The sequence below is a fragment of the Daphnia magna genome, linkage group LG1 (genome assembly GCF_020631705.1).
Source record: "Daphnia magna isolate NIES linkage group LG1, ASM2063170v1.1, whole genome shotgun sequence".
NCBI classification, from domain to species: domain Eukaryota; kingdom Metazoa; phylum Arthropoda; class Branchiopoda; order Diplostraca; family Daphniidae; genus Daphnia; species Daphnia magna.
The window spans coordinates 13662032-13683860 of NC_059182.1; the positions used below are offsets into that span (position 1 = coordinate 13662032).

General features: G+C 34.8%; 4 protein-coding genes across 6 annotated transcripts in view; 3 read left to right on the top strand and 1 right to left on the bottom strand.

The window, feature by feature from the left end:
- LOC116921715 (dipeptidase 1) overlaps window positions 1–3918 on the top strand; it is a 35911-nt gene extending 31993 nt beyond the window's left edge. Inside the window, 4 exon segments of the mRNA XM_032928053.2 lie at window positions 1398–1482; window positions 1859–1934; window positions 2065–2203; window positions 3169–3918. Of these exon segments, the coding sequence (XP_032783944.2) occupies window positions 1398–1482; window positions 1859–1934; window positions 2065–2203; window positions 3169–3294 (426 nt within the window). The 3' untranslated portion in view covers window positions 3295–3918.
- Window positions 3919–16493: 12575 nt separating this feature from the next.
- On the top strand, window positions 16494–17868 carry LOC116921751 (tRNA (adenine(37)-N6)-methyltransferase). Its single transcript, XM_032928104.2, has 4 exons — window positions 16494–16689; window positions 16764–16914; window positions 16983–17081; window positions 17147–17868. Exons 1-4 carry the CDS (start codon window positions 16551–16553, stop codon window positions 17826–17828), a joined length of 1071 nt encoding a protein of 356 aa, XP_032783995.2. The 5' UTR covers window positions 16494–16550; the 3' UTR covers window positions 17829–17868.
- Window positions 17803–19907, bottom strand: LOC116921731 (SURP and G-patch domain-containing protein 1). 2 transcript variants are annotated; one of them, XM_032928082.2, is made up of 6 exons: window positions 19618–19907; window positions 19204–19556; window positions 19048–19105; window positions 18628–18955; window positions 18359–18564; window positions 17803–18291 (listed from the first exon to the last, which is right to left on the bottom strand). In XM_032928082.2, the coding sequence occupies exons 1-6, from the start codon at window positions 19836–19838 to the stop codon at window positions 17934–17936; spliced, it is 1524 nt and encodes a 507-aa protein (XP_032783973.2). In that variant the 5' UTR covers window positions 19839–19907; the 3' UTR covers window positions 17803–17933. The 2 variants fall into 2 exon arrangements, with proteins under 2 accessions (XP_032783973.2, XP_032783965.2); XM_032928074.2 differs by having other exon boundaries at window positions 19048–19117.
- Window positions 19908–20049: 142 nt separating this feature from the next.
- On the top strand, window positions 20050–21492 carry LOC116921761 (survival motor neuron protein). 2 transcript variants are annotated; one of them, XM_032928115.2, is made up of 5 exons: window positions 20050–20181; window positions 20235–20323; window positions 20389–20848; window positions 20920–21324; window positions 21386–21492. In XM_032928115.2, exons 2-5 carry the CDS (start codon window positions 20282–20284, stop codon window positions 21445–21447), a joined length of 969 nt encoding a protein of 322 aa, XP_032784006.2. In that variant the 5' UTR covers window positions 20050–20181; window positions 20235–20281; the 3' UTR covers window positions 21448–21492. The 2 variants fall into 2 exon arrangements, with proteins under 2 accessions (XP_032784006.2, XP_045032936.1); XM_045177001.1 differs by having other exon boundaries at window positions 20125–20323.
- Window positions 21493–21829: the final 337 nt, after the last annotated feature.

A 21829-nucleotide genomic window follows, 5' to 3' on the forward strand; every position in this document is an offset into this window, starting at 1 on the left:
ACAGGCACATACAGAAACAAACCCCTTTCTTCTTTTTTACTCTTGCCAAACATGTATGCACACGCGTAGAAAACATAAATAATACATCGGCCTCTGATAGGAAGGATATAGCCTAGAGCGATGCTGTGAGCTACTAGAAGAGCTTGTAGTTTTGAAGAAAGATAAACCCCGCAGCCGACGAGTAGTATTTGCACTGCCATGAATGCCGCCGAACAGTTGTATAGCATAAGCGGAACGTTCTCGTCATTATCTTTTACTTGTGTACAAGGAACAGCTTCGAGGAGGGAAAAAACACAACGTTTACAGCGCCTTCTAAAAGCTCCAGACATTTTCATTTATATAGACGAAATAGCTATTCATTTTATTTAACTGATGGCAGGCTTGCCTAGCCCACTTCAGTGTGCAGTTGTGAGTGGCCGAGATCCATCTCATACGCCTCCTCATTTTACTTGTTTTCTTCCATTTGCGTTTGCTGGTTATTTTCGGGATATCATTGGCTTTCGGGCAAGTGGCCGCAAGGACACCTAATCGCTCGGTTGCTTCGGCGATCACACTACGGCTACTACGACGTAACGACCGAAACTGTATATTCCTGTATCGTCCATGGGTACCATGCCACTGGTCTACGAATAAAAATAAACATGCAGCTGAGTAATTAACGATTAAAAGAGGCCAAAGTTTTGCTGCGTGCTGGAGAGAGTTCTTATAGGGCATCCCGTTTTCTTTTGTTGCCGTTGTAGTATAGTCATCGTTGTTTTCTGCCCTCGCACCGAGTTGTCCGGACAACAGTCAACGACGACAACTCACTCTCGCCCGTGCCTATTACAACTTTTCTCGGGCACAGCAGAAGGAGCGAGAGGGGAAAAAGGACCCATGTAAAAAGGGGCGACGTAAAAAGCGGTTCCTTATAACTCGAGATAAGTAAGTAAATAAACAGAGAGGCGAGTGGGAGAGAAAAAAAAGAGAAGAAAAAAAAAAGGAGAAAAACTCGCGTGTTTCTGGGAAGAAACTTGGTCAATTATTGGATGGGAAATGTCCGGGTAGACTTTCACTTTCTATTTAGACTCCAGATACAACAACAAATGGTATAATAACTACGGGAGAGAAAACATATAGCGAGACTACGTATGGGTTTGTTTTGGGGAGAACAGCAAAATGCTTGTGAATCGCAAAGGTAATGCCCATTCGTTTCCATAAGCGACGGTGTACGTAGGAGTTGCGGTATCGATTTATTTCTCTTTTCTGTGTCGCGTAACGACTCCGCAAGGAAGCGCTACATAACTTTGCTGACCCGAATCGCTGTTTGCCGCACCCGTTGATCCTGTGCATATTGACTTTTCTTTATCTTTCGCTCTCTTTATGGGGGTGTCGCTGGTCCTTGTTTGCTTACGATTTAGGTGACCAACGGGGGAATAGTGATGGTGAGCTTCTTCAGCCTCTTCGTCAGCTGTAACAAGACAAGCACCATCCCGGATGTCGTTGGTAAGTGTCTCTTCAGTTGTGTATTTTACCTAGTGCCTTACATACCTACCACAGCCAATTCTTCCCTCCGCATATTTGTTCTCCTTCATCACCAACTATAACAGTTCCAGTGCATCGATTTTTTCTCTGCTTTTCCTTTTTTGACAATTTTTACCTCGTCCTTGTCGTTACGTTCCTGCCGACCTTGAAGCGTTCCTAAGGGTTATTACGTAATGGCAACGCGTATACAAAATCCTATTTAAGAACGGTTTTTGTTGTTTACCTGTCATTGATTTCCTTTTCTTCACTTCCTCCTGACCTGTCTCGATACTTGACGTGGTTTTTCTCATCTCCTGTTGTGGACGCCCACGCAAAACAACAACAAAAACAACTAAAGCGCACATCAATCACATCCGGCGTGTCGCTGGAATCGATCACGTTGGCATTGGAGCAGGTTACGACGGCATCAACACGTACGTCTTCCTACACGGTGGAGGAAATTATTGATTCCTCCGTCTTGATTGTTGTGTTTACTTTCACCATTCGGACTCCTTATGAGAAGCTTATATGCGTGTTTGTATCATTTCCTGCCTGGGATCATAGGACACCTCAAGGACTGGAGGATGTTTCCAAGTACCCGTACCTTTTCGCCGAACTGTTGCAAGATCCAACGTGGTCGGAGGAGGATCTGAGAAAACTGGCTGGATTAAACTTTCTCAGAGTGTTTCGGCAAGTCGAAAAGGTATTTGATTATAGCTGCATTTGAAGATTACGTTGTACACGCATATATACGAAATGACGTGGGCTTACACACATACTCAACAAAAGGCTCTAAATGAGCTTCGAGGTTGCATGACACTACAACTAGTAGTAACGAATTCGTTATCTTCGTTTTTTCTTGCGTGTGGGCGTAAAGCAAGTCATCATTTGTGGATTTACTCCTCCATGTGTTTGCATCCGCAAAGCGCAGTAGACGCGAGAAACTCCACTGTCGTATGCGTACAATCCTGTTTTACTTTCGGTACAAATTTCCTTCATCCGCATTGCTTTTATTTTTATTTAGTAAAGGAAAAAAAATATACTTTTTGCGTTTCCCTAGAAAAACGAACAATAATAATCTGTAGGCGAGTCGGTACATTTTGAAGAGAATTCCTGTAGGCAAAAATATTGAAGGGTTCAGTTTTGTGATACCTTTGATGCACTGCTATAGGGATTTTCCACTACTGAATAAATCATTCTCGGCTATAGACAGTTATTCCCTTGTTTTCTTTCGACGTTTAGAAGCGCAATCCGTGCGTGAGTTTGTTAGCAGAGGGCTTCCCCTCTCATCCGTCTTCCTTTCCCTCTCTGGATCTTCCTGTCTTCTTCTCCGTTATTTTGCTGTCTCTCAATTTGTTTTTAGAAATAAATATACGATGGAATGGGATAAAAAAGAACTCGAGGGCGGATGGGATTGGTTGGTGTAATAGGACCAAAGCGCTTGTGCGCACCTGAATAGCCTCATTTTTCCATACATAGGGAAATCGATCGTGTAGGCTATAGTGATATTTTTAAATATTCCTAACGTATATAATATTACTGTAGCCATACTTCTGGTTAAAAAAAAAAACAATTTTTAACTTCTACTCCATGGAAATAGTGGGCGTTTGATGCTGTCGTTCAGTCATGCTTTTGGATTCTTAATGATTCGATCTCTAATTGATTAAGGTTCGAGAGGATCTTCGACGAGCCAATACCTTAGCTGACGAGACGTCCATCACCAACGAAGAGCTTAAAGGGCAATTGCAGTGCATCTACCAGGAAAGGAGCGCTGTGCAGTCGGTCGTCACTTGATGAGTGCACCCTCTTTGAATACAGATTATACCCCATTTACGTTTCTCAAACCATTGTCTCTATTGCCACCCGCCCCATCAGCAAACATTATTTTTTCCTAAATCCTCTCCTACCACCTTCTAGCCAACTGATGGGAAATTAATGTAAGGCCATGCATTTTCCAAGGAGATGAAATAACATGATCCTTATTCACTCACTCCCTTTCATCCGCCTTTCGTTTCAGATTGTATTTATACCTTTATTTACGTTGCGTTATTGTTGTTATACTATTACCGTTGTATTGCCTCTGTTGTTGAGCGTCACCTGAAATAAGTAAAGTACGCGTGTAACAGGAGATGCAGCAATGAGGAGAAATATTGTCCTACGGATAGGTTCTTTTCGTTTGCCATACAATCCCCTTGACAAACAATCACGACAGCGCTATCGTGCCGTGGAATTTTATATTCCATGTTTTCCTGATTGTCTAAGTCCCATTTTGTTTCTCGTATTATTTTACATTTCTTTGTTGCCATCTGTTTGTGTCGAAACATGTTTTTCTGCCTACTGTGTAGGCGCGGACAAGTATGTGAATATCTTTTTGTATTGCGATGAACATTTCGGTTGACATAAACGGTTGGAATTTTACGTTGGATTGTAGACCACAGACAAGTGATGCCCGAAACCTTTTATCACTGTGGAAAGAGTTGAAGTATTTAATATTAGTAGAAATAATCGGATAATTTTTTGTACAAAACATTTTATTATGTTCATCTAGTTCTATTGACTAATTTTCTTGTTTCATTTTCCAAGTTTGAGCTACATTTATTTCAATGCTCACGTCGCAAATCCAGACAATTTTTCTCGTAGCATTCGCCACGGTTCAGAAGAAACCGTAACTAAAATTGCAAGTAAGTAAATCTACTTATGTGCATTGCCCGAGTTTTTTTTTGTAGTTTAGAGCGAATCCATATTTAGTCTTGAGTCATTTTTCTCTTCTCTTTACAGAAGTTTTGCTGAAAAAGTTCTCCAAAGGAATCGAGCAACCCAAGCGTTTGGGACATGAAACTTTTGATTGCACAAAAAAAAAAACCGGAGAAAAATTGCTGTCTTTTATACTGGTCTGGCCCAGAAAGTGTGAGCTCTTTCTTTAAAAGCATCTTCAACGGGGACTATAGGGCTTGATCAAGAAACTTCCATTGAGTTCGTTAACTGATTTCATCTAACTTCGAAATAACAATACCCTTCCCAGTAATGCTGCTTACATGGAAAAGGGTTGCAACTATGTTAAACAAGACTGGATAATTACGGAACGCCGTTTGATCAACTTTTGTTTTATTGATAACTCCTGTTCTGTAGTTAAGCATTTATTTGGGGAAATTTATACTTTATAGAGAACCTGCGTTGCCATCTGGTGACAAATCCATCTTCTAACGATGAAGGCACCACCCTTTAAGTGCGTAGTTAATGAATATGCAGTGCGTTCTATCTTAAACCAGAGTTATAGATTGGATTGCTTAACTACTCCTGTTCGTGGTCTAATTCACAAGCCTCACTCCCTTCGATTGATCTGCACCAAGTAGATGTTTGACTGGGAGAGGATAGCGTTTTGCATTGTAGTGCATCAGATCTCCGCATGTTGCAGGCCAGTCCCCATAAAAATCTGGCTTGCAAAATGTACGCTGCAATTTGTCACTTTTCGCACCAACCTGAAGGATAGGGTCTACCTCTTTTTTACGGAACGCTGTTTAACCCACTTTTTTTATAGACAACTCTTGTAAAGCTAGTTAACCGTTCATTTGAGTAATTTATAGATAATTTGTGATATTATCTAACGGTCAAAATTAACAATAGAAGGGTGAATTTCCTCGTTTGCCTCGTTTGCAAAGAAGAAGTCTACTAAATACTGTATTTCTCAATCGATTGTTATGCTGATTTCGTTTACTACTCAACAGTCAATGGTGACGTGGATTGGAAGCGGATGCATGTGTAAACCTTGTTGTGGCGTTGCAAAACAGGGCTGTATCCCGTTGGTAAGCGTTTTGGATAGTAACGATTTCGTTTTCACGTGAAACTTATAGTATTTGACTTCTTCGAATTAAACATATTTTTCAGTCTTTATTCTAATTCCGAACGCCATTTCGAAATGTCGTTTTTGTAGATTTTGACAAAAGTAGGAAGGCTATAGTCTACCCTTCCAAAAATTAACCCGGGATGAAATTGAACGCTGATATCAATTAAGTGATTCATTTTCTTCTTAAATCAACCCCTTTTAAAAACAATAAAATAGAAAGGGCTGTTAGTGTCCCAACTTTAGTTTTGGTTTTTTACGTTTAGTTCAAAAACTATAAAGCCAATTGAAAAATAAACTTGATTTCTATGATCATCAATCAATTCTGAATCGAATTCATGTATTTTAAGCACAATTTGAAATTTGGTCAAAAATGAAAAAGGGGGAAGGGTATAGCCTTCCCACTTTTGGCAAAATCCGCAAAAAACGACATCTGTTGAAATTCGATAAAATTCGCACAGTATAATCAAAATTGAACACTGATTTTGATTTTGTGATTCATTTTCTTCTTAAATCAACCTTTTTTAAAAACAATAAAATAGAAAGGGCTGTTAGTGTCCCAACTTTAGTTTTGGTTTTTTACGTTTAGTTCAAAAACTATAAAGCCAATTGAAAAATAAACTTGATTTCTATGATCATCAATCAATTCTGAATCGAATTCATGTATTTTAAGCACAATTTGAAATTTGGTCAAAACTGAAAAAGTGGGAAGGGTATAGCCTTCCCACTTTTGGCAAAATCCGCAAAAAACGACATCTGTTGAAATTCGATAAAATTCGCACAGTATAATCAAAATTGAACGCTGATTTTTATTTTGTGATTCATTTTCTTCTTAAATCAACTCCTTTTAAAAACAATAAGATACAAAGTGTCCCAACTTTAGTTTTGGTTTTTTACGTTTAGTTAAAAACTATAAAGCCAATTGAAAAATAAACTTGATTTCTATGATCATCAATCAATTCTGAATCGAATTCATGTATTTTAAGCACAATTTGAAATTTGGTCAAAAATGAAAAAGTGGGAAGGGTATAGCCTTCCCACTTTTGGCAAAATCCGCAAAAAACGACATCTGTTGAAATTCGATAAAATTCGCACAGTATAATCAAAATTGAACGCTGATTTTGATTTTGTGATTCATTTTCTTCTGAAATCAACCCACTTTTAAAAACAATAAAATAGAAAGGGCTGTTAGTGTCCCAACTTTAGTTTTGGTTTTTTACGTTTAGTTCAAAAACTATAAAGCCAATTGAAAAATAAACTTGATTTCTATGATCATCAATCAATTCTGAATCGAATTCATGTATTTTAAGCACAATTTGAAATTTGGTCAAAAATGAAAAAGTGGGAAGGGTATAGCCTTCCCACTTTTGGCAAAATCCGCAAAAAACGACATCTGTTGAAATTCGATAAAATTCGCACAGTATAATCAAAATTGAACACTGATTTTGATTTTGTGATTCATTTTCTTCTTAAATCAACCTTTTTTAAAAACAATAAAATAGAAAGGGCTGTTAGTGTCCCAACTTTAGTTTTGGTTTTTTACGTTTAGTTAAAAAACTATAAAGCCAATTGAAAAATAAACTTGATTTCTATGATCATCAATCAATTCTGAATCGAATTCATGTATTTTAAGCACAATTTGAAATTTGGTCAAAAATGAAAAAGTGGGAAGGGTATAGCCTTCCTCCACTTTTGGCAAAATCCGCAAAAAACGACATCTGTTGAAATTCGATAAAATTCGCACAGTATAATCAAAATTGAACGCTGATTTTGATTTTGTGATTCATTTTCTTCTTAAATCAACCCCTTTTAAAAACAATAAAATAGAAAGGCTGTTAGTGTCCCAACTTTAGTTTTGGTTTTTTACGTTTAGTTCAAAAACTATAAAGCCAATTGAAAAATAAACTTGATTTCTATGATCATCAATCAATTCTGAATCGAATTCATGTATTTTAAGCACAATTTGAAATTTGGTCAAAAATGAAAAAGTGGGAAGGGTATAGCCTTCCCACTTTTGGCAAAATCCGCAAAAAACGACATCTGTTGAAATTCGATAAAATTCGCACAGTATAATCAAAATTGAACGCTGATTTTGATTTTGTGATTCATTTTCTTCTTAAATCAACTCCTTTTAAAAACAATAAAATACAAAGTGTCCCAACTTTAGTTTTGGTTTTTTACGTTTAGTTCAAAAACTATAAAGCCAATTGAAAAATAAACTTGATTTCTATGATCATCAATCAATTCTGAATCGAATTCATGTATTTTAAGCACAATTTGAAATTTGGTCAAAAATGAAAAAGTGGGAAGGGTATAGCCTTCCCACTTTTGGCAAAATCCGCAAAAAACGACATATGTTGGAATTCGATAAAATTCGCACAGTATAATCAAAATTGAATGCTGATTTTGATTTTGTGATTCATTTTCTTCTTAAATCAACTCCTTTTAAAAACCATAAAATACAAAGTGTCCCAACTTTAGTTTTGGTTTTTTACGTTTAGTTCAAAAACTATAAAGCCAATTGAAAAATAAACTTGATTTCTATGATCATCAATCAATTCTGAATCGAATTCATGTATTTTAAGCACAATTTGAAATTTGGTCAAAAATGAAAAAGTGGGAAGGGTATAGCCTTCCCACTTTTGGCAAAATCCGCAAAAACGACATCTGTTGAAATTCGATAAAATTCGCACAGTATAATCAAAATTGAACACTGATTTTGATTTTGTGATTCATTTTCTTCTTAAATCAACCTTTTTAAAAACAATAAAATAGAAAGGGCTGTTAGTGTCCCAACTTTAGTTTTGGTTTTTTACGTTTAGTTAAAAAACTATAAAGCCAATTGAAAAATAAACTTGATTTCTATGATCATCAATCAATTCTGAATCGAATTCATGTATTTTAAGCACAATTTGAAATTTGGTCAAAAATGAAAAAGTGGGAAGGGTATAGCCTTCCCACTTTTGGCAAAATCCGCAAAAAACGACATCTGTTGAAATTCGATAAAATTCGCACAGTATAATCAAAATTGAACGCTGATTTTGATTTTGTGATTCATTTTCTTCTTAAATCAACCTTTTTAAAAACAATAAAATAGAAAGGCCTGTTAGTGTCCCAACTTTAGTTTTGGTTTTTTACGTTTAGTTCAAAAACTATAAAGCCAATTGAAAAATAAACTTGATTTCTATGATCATCAATCAATTCTGAATCGAATTCATGTATTTTAAGCACAATTTGAAATTTGGTCAAAAATGAAAAAGTGGGAAGGGTATAGCCTTCCCACTTTTGGCAAAATCCGCAAAAAACGACATATGTTGAAATTCGATAAAATTCGCACAGTATAATCAAAATTGAACGCTGATTTTGATTTTGTGATTCATTTTCTTCTTAAATCAACCCCTTTTAAAAACAATAAAATACAAAGGTTGTCCCAACTTTAGTTTTGGTTTTTTACGTTTAGTTCAAAAACTATAAAGCCAATTGAAAAATAAACTTGATTTCTATGATCATCAATCAATTCTGAATCGAATTCATGTATTTTAAGCACAATTTGAAATTTGGTCAAAAATGAAAAAGTGGGAAGGGTATAGCCTTCCCACTTTTGGCAAAATCCGCAAAAAACGACATCTGTTGAAATTCGATAAAATTCGCACAGTATAATCAAAATTGAACGCTGATTTTGATTTTGTGATTCATTTTCTTCTTAAATCAACCCCTTTTAAAAACAATAAAATACAAAGTGTCCCAACTTTAGTTTTGGTTTTTTACGTTTAGTTCAAAAACTATAAAGCCAATTGAAAAATAAACTTGATTTCTATGATCATCAATCAATTCTGAATCGAATTCATGTATTTTAAGCACAATTTGAAATTTGGTCAAAAATGAAAAAGTGGGAAGGGTATAGCCTTCCCACTTTTGGCAAAATCCGCAAAAAACGACATCTGTTGAAATTCGATAAAATTCGCACAGTATAATCAAAATTGAACGCTGATTTTGATTTTGTGATTCATTTTCTTCTTAAATCAACCCCTTTTAAAAACAATAAAATACAAAGTGTCCCAACTTTAGTTTTGGTTTTTTACGTTTAGTTCAAAAACTATAAAGCCAATTGAAAAATAAACTTGATTTCTATGATCATCAATCAATTCTGAATCGAATTCATGTATTTTAAGCACAATTTGAAATTTGGTCAAAAATGAAAAAGTGGGAAGGGTATAGCCTTCCCACTTTTGGCAAAATCCGCAAAAAACGACATATGTTGGAATTCGATAAAATTCGCACAGTATAATCAAAATTGAACGCTGATTTTGATTTTGTGATTCATTTTCTTCTTAAATCAACCCCTTTTAAAAACCATAAAATACAAAGTGTCCCAACTTTAGTTTTGGTTTTTTACGTTTAGTTCAAAAACTATAAAGCCAATTGAAAAATAAACTTGATTTCTATGATCATCAATCAATTCTGAATCGAATTCATGTATTTTAAGCACAATTTGAAATTTGGTCAAAAATGAAAAAGTGGGAAGGGTATAGCCTTCCCACTTTTGGCAAAATCCGCAAAAAACGACATATGTTGGAATTCGATAAAATTCGCACAGTATAATCAAAATTGAACGCTGATTTTGATTTTGTGATTCATTTTCTTCTTAAATCAACCCCTTTTTAAAAACAATAAAATACAAAGGGTTTAGTGTCCCAACTTTAGTTTTGGTTTTTTACGTTTAGTTCAAAAACTATAAAGCCAATTGAAAAATAAACTTGATTTCTATGATCATCAATCAATTCTGAATCGAATTCATGTATTTTAAGCACAATTTGAAATTTGGTCAAAAATGAAAAAGTGGGAAGGGTATAGCCTTCCCACTTTTGGCAAAATCCGCAAAAAACGACATCTGTTGAAATTCGATAAAATTCGCACAGTATAATCAAAATTGAACGCTGATTTTGATTTTGTGATTCATTTTCTTCTGAAATCAACCTTTTTTAAAAACAATAAAATAGAAAGGGCTGTTAGTGTCCCAACTTTAGTTTTGGTTTTTTACGTTTAGTTCAAAAACTATAAAGCCAATTGAAAAATAAACTTGATTTCTATGATCATCAATCAATTCTGAATCGAATTCATGTATTTTAAGCACAATTTGAAATTTGGTCAAAAATGAAAAAGTGGGAAGGGTATAGCCTTCCCACTTTTGGCAAAATCCGCAAAAAACGACATATGTTGGAATTCGATAAAATTCGCACAGTATAATCAAAATTGAATGCTGATTTTGATTTTGTGATTCATTTTCTTCTTAAATCAACCCCTTTTAAAAACCATAAAATACAAAGTGTCCCAACTTTAGTTTTGGTTTTTTACGTTTAGTTCAAAAACTATAAAGCCAATTGAAAAATAAACTTGATTTCTATGATCATCAATCAATTCTGAATCGAATTCATGTATTTTAAGCACAATTTGAAATTTGGTCAAAAATGAAAAAGTGGGAAGGGTATAGCCTTCCCACTTTTGGCAAAATCCGCAAAAAACGACATATGTTGGAATTCGATAAAATTCGCACAGTATAATCAAAATTGAACGCTGATTTTGATTTTGTGATTCATTTTCTTCTTAAATCAACCACTTTTAAAAACCATAAAATACAAAGTGTCCCAACTTTAGTTTTGGTTTTTTACGTTTAGTTCAAAAACTATAAAGCCAATTGAAAAATAAACTTGATTTCTATGATCATCAATCAATTCTGAATCGAATTCATGTATTTTAAGCACAATTTGAAATTTGGTCAAAAATGAAAAAGTGGGAAGGGTATAGCCTTCCCACTTTTGGCAAAATCCGCAAAAAACGACATCTGTTGAAATTCGATAAAATTCGCACAGTATAATCAAAATTGAACGCTGATTTTGATTTTGTGATTCATTTTCTTCTTAAATCAACCCTTTTAAAAACAATAAAATACAAAGTGTCCCAACTTTAGTTTTGGTTTTTTACGTTTAGTTCAAAAACTATAAAGCCAATTGAAAAATAAACTTGATTTCTATGATCATCAATCAATTCTGAATCGAATTCATGTATTTTAAGCACAATTTGAAATTTGGTCAAAAATGAAAAAGTGGGAAGGGTATAGCCTTCCCACTTTTGGCAAAATCCGCAAAAAACGACATATGTTGGAATTCGATAAAATTCGCACAGTATAATCAAAATTGAACGCTGATTTTGATTTTGTGATTCATTTTCTTCTTAAATCAACCCCTTTTAAAAAACATAAAATACAAAGTGTCCCAACTTTAGTTTTGGTTTTTTACGTTTAGTTCAAAAACTATAAAGCCAATTGAAAAATAAACTTGATTTCTATGATCATCAATCAATTCTGAATCGAATTCATGTATTTTAAGCACAATTTGAAATTTGGTCAAAAATGAAAAAGTGGGAAGGGTATAGCCTTCCCACTTTTGGCAAAATCCGCAAAAAACGACATCTGTTGAAATTCGATAAAATTCGCACAGTATAATCAAAATTGAACGCTGATTTTGATTTTGTGATTCATTTTCTTCTTAAATCAACTCCTTTTAAAAACAATAAGATACAAAGTTCCAACTTTAGTTTTGGTTTTTTACGTTTAGTTCAAAAACTATAAAGCCAATTGAAAAATAAACTTGATTTCTATGATCATCAATCAATTCTGAATCGAATTCATGTATTTTAAGCACAATTTGAAATTTGGTCAAAAATGAAAAAGTGGGAAGGGTATAGCCTTCCCACTTTTGGCAAAATCCGCAAAAAACGACATATGTTGGAATTCGATAAAATTCGCACAGTATAATCAAAATTGAATGCTGATTTTGATTTTGTGATTCATTTTCTTCTTAAATCAACCCCTTTTAAAAACCATAAAATACAAAGTGTCCCAACTTTAGTTTTGGTTTTTTACGTTTAGTTCAAAAACTATAAAGCCAATTGAAAAATAAACTTGATTTCTATGATCATCAATCAATTCTGAATCGAATTCATGTATTTTAAGCACAATTTGAAATTTGGTCAAAAATGAAAAAGTGGGAAGGGTATAGCCTTCCCACTTTTGGCAAAATCCGCAAAAAACGACATCTGTTGAAATTCGATAAAATTCGCACAGTATAATCAAAATTGAACACTGATTTTGATTTTGTGATTCATTTTCTTCTTAAATCAACCTTTTTTAAAAACAATAAAATAGAAAGGGCTGTTAGTGCCCCAACTTTAGTTTTGGTTTTTTACGTTTAGTTCAAAAACTATAAAGCCAATTAAAAAATAAACTTGATTTCTATGATCATCAATCAATTCTGAATCGAATTCATGTATTTTAAGCACAATTTGAAATTTGGTCAAAAATGAAAAAGTGGGAAGGGTATAGCTTATTGAAAATCAAAAGATTTTACGACATTTTTTTAATTTTTTAAACATAAAAGTCTTATTTGAAATAAAGTGGGCCTTCCCACTTTTGGCAAAATCCGCAAAAAACGACATATGTTGGAATTCGATAAAATTCGCACAGTATAATCAAAATTGAATGCTGATTTTGATTTTGTGATTCATTTTCTTCTTAAATCAACCCCTTTTAAAAACCATAAAATACAAAGTGTCCCAACTTTAGTTTTGGTTTTTTACGTTTAGTTCAAAAACTATAAAGCCAATTGAAAAATAAACTTGATTTCTATGATCATCAATCAATTCTGAATCGAATTCATGTATTTTAAGCACAATTTGAAATTTGGTCAAAAATGAAAAAGTGGGAAGGGTATAGCCTTCCCACTTTTGGCAAAATCCGCAAAAAACGACATATGTTGGAATTCGATAAAATTCGCACAGTATAATCAAAATTGAACGCTGATTTTGATTTTGTGATTCATTTTCTTCTTAAATCAACCCCTTTTAAAAACCATAAAATACAAAGTGTCCCAACTTTAGTTTTGGTTTTTTACGTTTAGTTCAAAAACTATAAAGCCAATTGAAAAATAAACTTGATTTCTATGATCATCAATCAATTCTGAATCGAATTCATGTATTTTAAGCACAATTTGAAATTTGGTCAGAAAATGAAAAAGTGGGAAGGGTATAGCCTTCCCACTTTTGGCAAAATCCGCAAAAAACGACATCTGTTGAAATTCGATAAAATTCGCACAGTATAATCAAAATTGAACACTGATTTTGATTTTGTGATTCATTTTCTTCTTAAATCAACCTTTTTTAAAAACAATAAAATAGAAAGGGCTGTTAGTGTCCCAACTTTAGTTTTGGTTTTTTACGTTTAGTTAAAAAACTATAAAGCCAATTGAAAAATAAACTTGATTTCTATGAACATCAATCAATTCTGAATCGAATTCTTGTATTTTAAGCACAATTTGAAATTTGGTCAAAAATGAAAAAGTGGGAAGGGTATAGCCTTCCCACTTTTGGCAAAATCCGTAAAAAACGACATCTGTTGAAATTCGATAAAATTCGCACAGTATAATCAAAATTGAACGCTGATTTTGATTTTGTGATTCATTTTCTTCTTAAATCAACCCCTTTTAAAAACCATAAAATACAAAGTGTCCCAACTTTAGTTTTGGTTTTTTACGTTTAGTTCAAAAACTATAAAGCCAATTAAAAAATAAACTTGATTTCTATGATCATCAATCAATTCTGAATCGAATTCATGTATTTTAAGCACAATTTGAAATTTGGTCAAAAATTCAAAAGTGGGAAGGGTATAGCCTTCCCACTTTTGGCAAAATCCGCAAAAAACGACGTATGTTGGAATTCGATAAAATTCGCACAGTATAATCAAAATTGAATGCTGATTTTGATTTTGTGATTCATTTTCTTCTTAAATCAACCCCTTTTAAAAACCATAAAATACAAAGTGTTCCAACTTTAGTTTTGGTTTTTTACGTTTAGTTCAAAAACTATAAAGCCAATTGAAAAATAAACTTGATTTCTATGATCATCAATCAATTCTGAATCGAATTCATGTATTTTAAGCACAATTTGAAATTTGGTCAAAAATGAAAAAGTGGGAAGGGTATAGCCTTCCCACTTTTGGCAAAATCCGCAAAAAACGACATCTGTTGAAATTCGATAAAATTCGCACAGTATAATCAAAATTGAACGCTGATTTTGATTTTGTGATTCATTTTCTTCTGAAATCAACCACTTTTAAAAACAATAAAATAGAAAGGCCTGTTAGTGCCCCAACTTTAGTTTTGGTTTTTTACGTTTAGTTCAAAAACTATAAAGCCAATTGAAAAATAAACTTGATTTCTATGATCATCAATCAATTCTGAATCGAATTCATGTATTTTAAGCACAATTTGAAATTTTGTCAAAAATGAAAAAGTGGGAAGGGTATAGCCTTCCCACTTTTGGCAAAATCCGCAAAAAACGACATATGTTGGAATTCGATAAAATTCGCACAGTATAATCAAAATTGAACGCTGATTTTGATTTTGTGATTCATTTTCTTCTTAAATCAACTCCTTTTAAAAACAATAAGATACAAAGTGTCCCAACTTTAGTTTTGGTTTTTTACGTTTAGTTAAAAAACTATAAAGCCAATTGAAAAATAAACTTGATTTCTATGATCATCAATCAATTCTGAATCGAATTCATGTATTTTAAGCACAATTTGAAATTTGGTCAAAAATGAAAAAGTGGGAAGGGTATAGCCTTCCCACTTTTGGCAAAATCCGCAAAAAACGACATATGTTGGAATTCGATAAAATTCGCACAGTATAATCAAAATTGAACGCTGATTTTGATTTTGTGATTCATTTTCTTCTTAAATCAACCCCTTTTAAAAACCATAAAATACAAAGTGTCCCAACTTTAGTTTTGGTTTTTTACGTTTAGTTCAAAAACTATAAAGCCAATTGAAAAATAAACTTGATTTCTATGATCATCAATCAATTCTGAATCGAATTCATGTATTTTAAGCACAATTTGAAATTTGGTCAAAAATGAAAAAGTGGGAAGGGTATAGCCTTCCCACTTTTGGCAAAATCCGCAAAAAACGACATCTGTTGAAATTCGATAAAATTCGCACAGTATAATCAAAATTGAACACTGATTTTGATTTTGTGATTCATTTTCTTCTTAAATCAACCTTTTTTAAAAACAATAAAATAGAAAGGGCTGTTAGTGTCCCAACTTTAGTTTTGGTTTTTTACGTTTAGTTAAAAAACTATAAAGCCAATTGAAAAATAAACTTGATTTCTATGAACATCAATCAATTCTGAATCGAATTCTTGTATTTTAAGCACAATTTGAAATTTGGTCAAAAATGAAAAAGTGGGTAAGGGTATAGCCTTCCCACTTTTGGCAAAATCCGCAAAAAACGACATCTGTTGAAATTCGATAAAATTCGCACAGTATAATCAAAATTGAACGCTGATTTTGATTTTGTGATTCATTTTCTTCTTAAATCAACCCCTTTTAAAAACCATAAAATACAAAGTGTCCCAACTTTAGTTTTGGTTTTTTACGTTTAGTTCAAAAACTATAAAGCCAATTGAAAAATAAACTTGATTTCTATGATCATCAATCAATTCTGAATCGAATTCATGTATTTTAAGCACAATTTGAAATTTGGTCAAAAATAAAAAGTGGGAAGGGTATAGCCTTCCCACTTTTGGCAAAATCCGCAAAAAACGACATCTGTTGAAATTCGATAAAATTCGCACAGTATAATCAAAATTGAACGCTGATTTTGATTTTGTGATTCATTTTCTTCTGAAATCAACCACTTTTAAAAACAATAAAATAGAAAGGCCTGTTAGTGCCCCAACTTTAGTTTTGGTTTTTTACGTTTAGTTCAAAAACTATAAAGCCAATTGAAAAATAAACTTGATTTCTATGATCATCAATCAATTCTGAATCGAATTCATGTATTTTAAGCACAATTTGAAATTTGGTCAAAAATGAAAAAGTGGGAAGGGTATAGCCTTCCCACTTTTGGCAAAATCCGCAAAAAACGAAATCTGTTGGAATTCGATAAAATTCGCACAGTATAAACAAAATTGAAGGCTGATTTTGATTTATTGATTTATTTTCTTGTTAAATCAGCCGCTTTTCGTTCCGCAACGATGGGAAAAGATCTGCGTAACTGCGCAGTCAGACACCTCTATATACTGCCATCTAGTGAAATTTAGTGTCATGTTTATTATTTTATTCAATTGTCGTCTGCTAGACTTTAAAACTTTTTATGAAGAATCTGAAATTTCTTTGTTTTTATAATTCGATAAACTTACTGCATATTTTTCCACAAAAAAAGTATTATCGGTTTCAATTTAGTATGGCTGATGAAGAGAAAAAATTTGAAAGCGTTGTTTTTAAACCAATCGGTCAGTGGGTCCTCATACAGTAAGATTAACAAAATGTCAGTTAATATTTTCCGTTTTCTTAATTACATGCACAGGGTACGCTTCCACATGGTTTAAATTTAAAAATGCAACTCCACGACAGCCCTCCGTTTCTGCATTGACGAGAGGTTCAATTAAAATATCAACAGAAGTGTTTAGCCAACCCCAGCATTCACTGAAAAATCTTGCTGAGTTCTCTCATGTCTGGTAATATATTGCATTTAAACACTTCATTCTTTTTATAATTGATGCAAAACCAACTATGATACCTACAGGATTATTTTTTTATTTCACAAAAATGGCCGCCCATTCACTAAAACAATGGTTGCGCCACCTCGACTAGGTGGTGCAAGAGTTGGCCTTTTCTCAACACGGTAGGAAGCTGGATAATCTTATTTCAAATATGCTGTGTTTGAGTTTAGCCTTATTGTCTATTTAGATCACCTCATCGGCCAAATCCAATTGGGCTTACTCTAGCCAAGTTAGAAAAAGTTGAGGGAGATACTATTCATCTTTGTGGTTTGGACCTGTTAGATGGTACACCTATAATAGATATTAAACCATATATCACTTCCTATGACTACCCACAAGACATGAAAGAAACTGATTCAGCAGTGTCTGATTTGAATTCAGCAGAGTCTGATTTGAATTCAGCAGAGTCTCATTTGGATTCAACAGGATCTCATCTAGATTCATCATCAGTCCCACCTACCATGATATCCAATCCTGAATGGATCACATTAGGTGGTTCAGAGAAAACTTTAAATGTTGCTTTCACACAAGATGCCCTTTCCCAAATAAGACAATTTTCACCTGAAGCGGAAGATCCCGCTTATCGACTGTCTTTTTTGAAATCTCCCGAAGAGGCGCAAAAGGCCATCGAAGACATTTTGAGAGAAGATCCCAGATCAATTTATAGGAAGATGAAGGGTCAAGATCTTCTGTACTTCTGTGTAGTAGATTGCATGCACGTGACAACCTGGTTTGACGAAGTCATAAAAAAATGTGAAGTGTTAAGGGTCATGCCTTACTCAGCAAGACAAGCTATGATCGAGGCAAACAAAAAGCAACAATGGGACAATAATCTGGCAAAAATTGAAGATAAAATGAAGGTGATGTAATAACGTGGGTTGTTAATGAGAATAAACGGTGCAAACACTATGCTGGGGACAGAATACATTTTAACTAAACAAGCACCACAGACAACATTGATATCTGAGAAGTGATTAGTAATATGCCCGACGTGGGTTGTTGAGAGGGTTGGGTCGAAAGCGGTATGCTAACATCATCCTTTTGCGGTACGCATCGTATTCATTATCATTGCTCGTCAAATCTTCTGGTTTAATCGCTCCTAAACCTTGAGCCTCATTACGCCGAGTAGCGTTAACCGGGGCCGTAATACCGGAACCACCAATACCGAGACCTTCTCCTTCCGTCCAACCAAACTTTTTTAGCATTTGGTACCCGACGTTGTTTTCAGCAATCTTAAACTCTTTGTAATCTGACTCGTCGATTGTGCGTCCTTCTTGCACCGCTTGAAATTTATCCATAAATTTGGCAAGCTCTTCAGGTGGCAAGAAGTCTCTATAGCATGAAAAGAGCAGTTACGACGAGTCTAACAAACCGATTTGGGAACCTTGACACTAATTACCCAAGATGATGCTTTCCTCGACCACCTTCGGTCAATTGATCAGCCCGATCTTTTGTCTTCTCCATTTCAGCCTTGCGCCTTTTATGTTCCCAAGTTCCTCCTTCGGTTTCCTCGTCACTGTCATACTCATATCGCACTTTTCCTACCTGTGCAAGTCTATCTCTTTCTTGCTTTTTCTTCAGCATTTCTTGGTAGACATATTGCATCTGCGACATTAATAAGCAAAATAAGAGATGTGATAAAAAAAAAGTCTCAAAGATTTCTTATACCTTCACTTGATCCATGCATTGCTTCCATTGATCTTCCGTTAGATCAGTTGTTCCGAAAACTCTGACAGCGTAGGTGAGGATCTGAGGGTCGGCAGAAGTGATGCGAGATAAAAATGAGCTGCGACCTAAAACGGTCTGATTGGCCATAGAAGGACCAGCAAATCCCAGGTGCGCACTTGAAATCGGTCCAGAATTCATGGCAAGAGCTGGTTCTACTTTCACTTCTTGCGGTCCCCAACGGCTCTGCCTTTTTCGTTCCTTCTCCTTGAATTTACTGTTTTCTGATTCTTCAGCTTCTTCCTTGAATTTGCGTTTGTAATCTAATCCTCTAGTGAATGGTAAAAATTTATTAGTTAATAATTTGGTGAAATAATTTCTTAATTTATCCAATAGATGCGTTTCTTGGCAAATCAAGAAAACCTTTGAGAGAAATTCCCCGAGTCCTCGGACGAGTTCGACGGCCCTTGATGATGGTAGTCTAATTGAGAAACTAGGAAACCCATGAGTACTGCTCTGGTGTAGAGATCCCAGTCCAGCACTTTTGCTCCCTTTCCCAAATGCAAGTGCTAAACTCACCCTTGTTGAAGTATGTAAGATCATCTTCATCCTCACATGGTCTTGAAGGTGAATATGGGGATGGTGAGCGGTTTTCTCTTTTCACCTCTTCTTTGATTTTCATTGGAGGTGGTGCACTTTGGTAGGTTTGTGGTGGTGGATGCTGAACATAGTACGAATTTGGTAATGTATGAGGTGGTGGGACTGACACATCAACTGGAGGAGGGCAAGTATAATCTGTTTGAGGAGTCTGAGATTCTGCAGTAGCATTAGCTGAAATGTTAAATTTAGCATTTTGCTGCTGCATTTGCCTGAACTTCTCAAGAAAACTCCCATCATTCTCAAATGGTAATACTGGTGCTTTTGTTGGTAACCTTAAAAAATGTTAGAATTACCACCAATCAAGAAATACCAGAAAACAAATCATATGATTACTGCACGGTTTCTTCTGTTCCCGTTGGGCTGACGTCCTGGGTCTCTACTTTGGGTTCTAGATTTACCTCCTTCTGGGGCTGTTGCTGTTGAGCCAATTTTTCCTCTATTTCTTTCTTTTTCTGGGCAATTAGGGCAGCCTGAGAATTCATGAACTGCAATCTTAATTCTCTGGCATTTTTTCTGACATTCTTGAAGTTTCCAGATCCTTTTGGAGAAGACATTTTTGGGACAGAAGTCTCCTCCAGCAAGCTTCCTTTTATCAGTATGGATTAAGCACAACAAAGGTCTAAACAGCATCTGTCTTCACTGCTTTTCTTGGGAATTTCGGGAAAAATATGTAGCCTGATTTTATGTTCAGGGCCTAATGTAATTCACGTGTCAATTCTGAGAACGTTGTATTTTTTAGTCCTAGCACCCCAACCCACCTAGTGCTTTTCGGTTTTCGCTTTTGTATCAAATATTGCAAGGAAAAATGCAGTTTTGCACCGACGTTCAAACGGAGTAGGGAGTACTGTTCAGAAGCATCTCATGTTTGTTAGTTGTTAGTCTGCAGCATAGGCTATGGTCTGCAGTAAAGATTTTGAAATAGTAAACTCAAATAAATATCCATTCTTTAGGTAATTGTCACACTCACATCTGATCCTTAACATTTGTCATTATCGACATGGCAGAACATAATTTTTTAATCTTTAACCGGGAAGACGAGGTATATCTGTCTTAGTGCCACTATTAATAGTTCTAGTTACGCAATTCTGATAATTATACGTTTAGGGTGAAGATTGTCACGAGGATGTGTGGGATGATACGGCTTTAATTCAAGCGTATGATCGAGCTGTGAATCGAGCTAAAGAAAAGGTGGCGTCACAATTGAGCCTGGAAGACGAAAACCCCAAAAGAACAACAAGTGATGTTTCAGATGAAAAACAATCAGAGTCTCCTTCAAAATCATCAAAAACGAGGGATTGGATGATTGGGGAAGATGTTCGAGCAGTGAATCTAGCTAAAGAAAAGGTGGTGTCACAATTGAGCCTGGAAAACAAAAACCCCAAAAGCACAACAAGTAATGTTTCAGATGAAGAACAATCAGAGTCTCCTTCAATATCATCAAAAAAGAGGGATTGGATGATTGGGGAAGATGTTCGAGCAGTTTACTCTGAAGATGGTTTAGAATATGAAGCCATTATTAAGAAAATCGATAAAAAAAACTCATCATGCCTGATAAGCTTCTTAGGTTTTTATTTATAATAATTTCTGTTCTTGAGTTTAATTTACTCTCTAAGTTTTGATTGATTACATTATTAGGCTATGGAAATGACGAAATTGTATTCCTAAGGGATCTGAAACCGACAGCTGGTGTTACTGCTAGAAAAAAACAAGTTATTGCTTCTGGTAATTACCGGAATTACTCAAGTTCCAGTTCCAGTGACATGGAAGAGGAGTATGAGGAGTTACTGCCTCCCTTGAAACCTCCACCAATGGCTGGGTTAGACTGGCAACCTGCAAAGCCAGAACCTCCACTAATGGCTGGGTTAGACTGGCAACCTGCAAAGCTCGAACCTCCTCCGAAATTTCCCGGTATGAGTAATATGTCTTCTATACCACCACCTCCACCTCCAACAGCCTGGCCCACTCATGGTACAGCAGAAATGGATTCTGATTCTCTGTATTCTATGCTGATGTCATGGTACATGGCAGGATATCACACAGGTTGACAATAATTTTCTAAGATAACCAAGCTCCTTATTTATGTAGTATCTTTGTCTTGCAGGCTATTATCAAGGTGTCCAGCAGAGGAACAAGAGGAAAGCAAACAGCAGTGGCTCTTCATAAATTGTAAACAAGCAAGGAATAATACAATGTATCTCGGTTTTGCAAGATGCAATTTTGAATTACTTTTTTAAATTTTAGTGCTTCGCATATGTTCATTTTTACCCGGGACATTTGCACTCTTAGTTCTTGTCTAAAGGTTGAAAGGAGAGTTAAGCGCAAAAAGACATTTGGTATGTCCAATAGATTGCCTGCCTTTTTTTTTTTTGGCTATCTGCGAATGACAGGCCATTTGTCTTTCTTTCGAGCGCTGCATGATAACAACAGAGGTGGGCCAAGGGGTGTCTCCTTCTTTCTCATAATTATCTTTTGAAAAATAAATAAATAAATACCACGCTATTGCTCGCAACCTGGGCGCCCTCGATGAGGCTAAGCCCTTTGACGG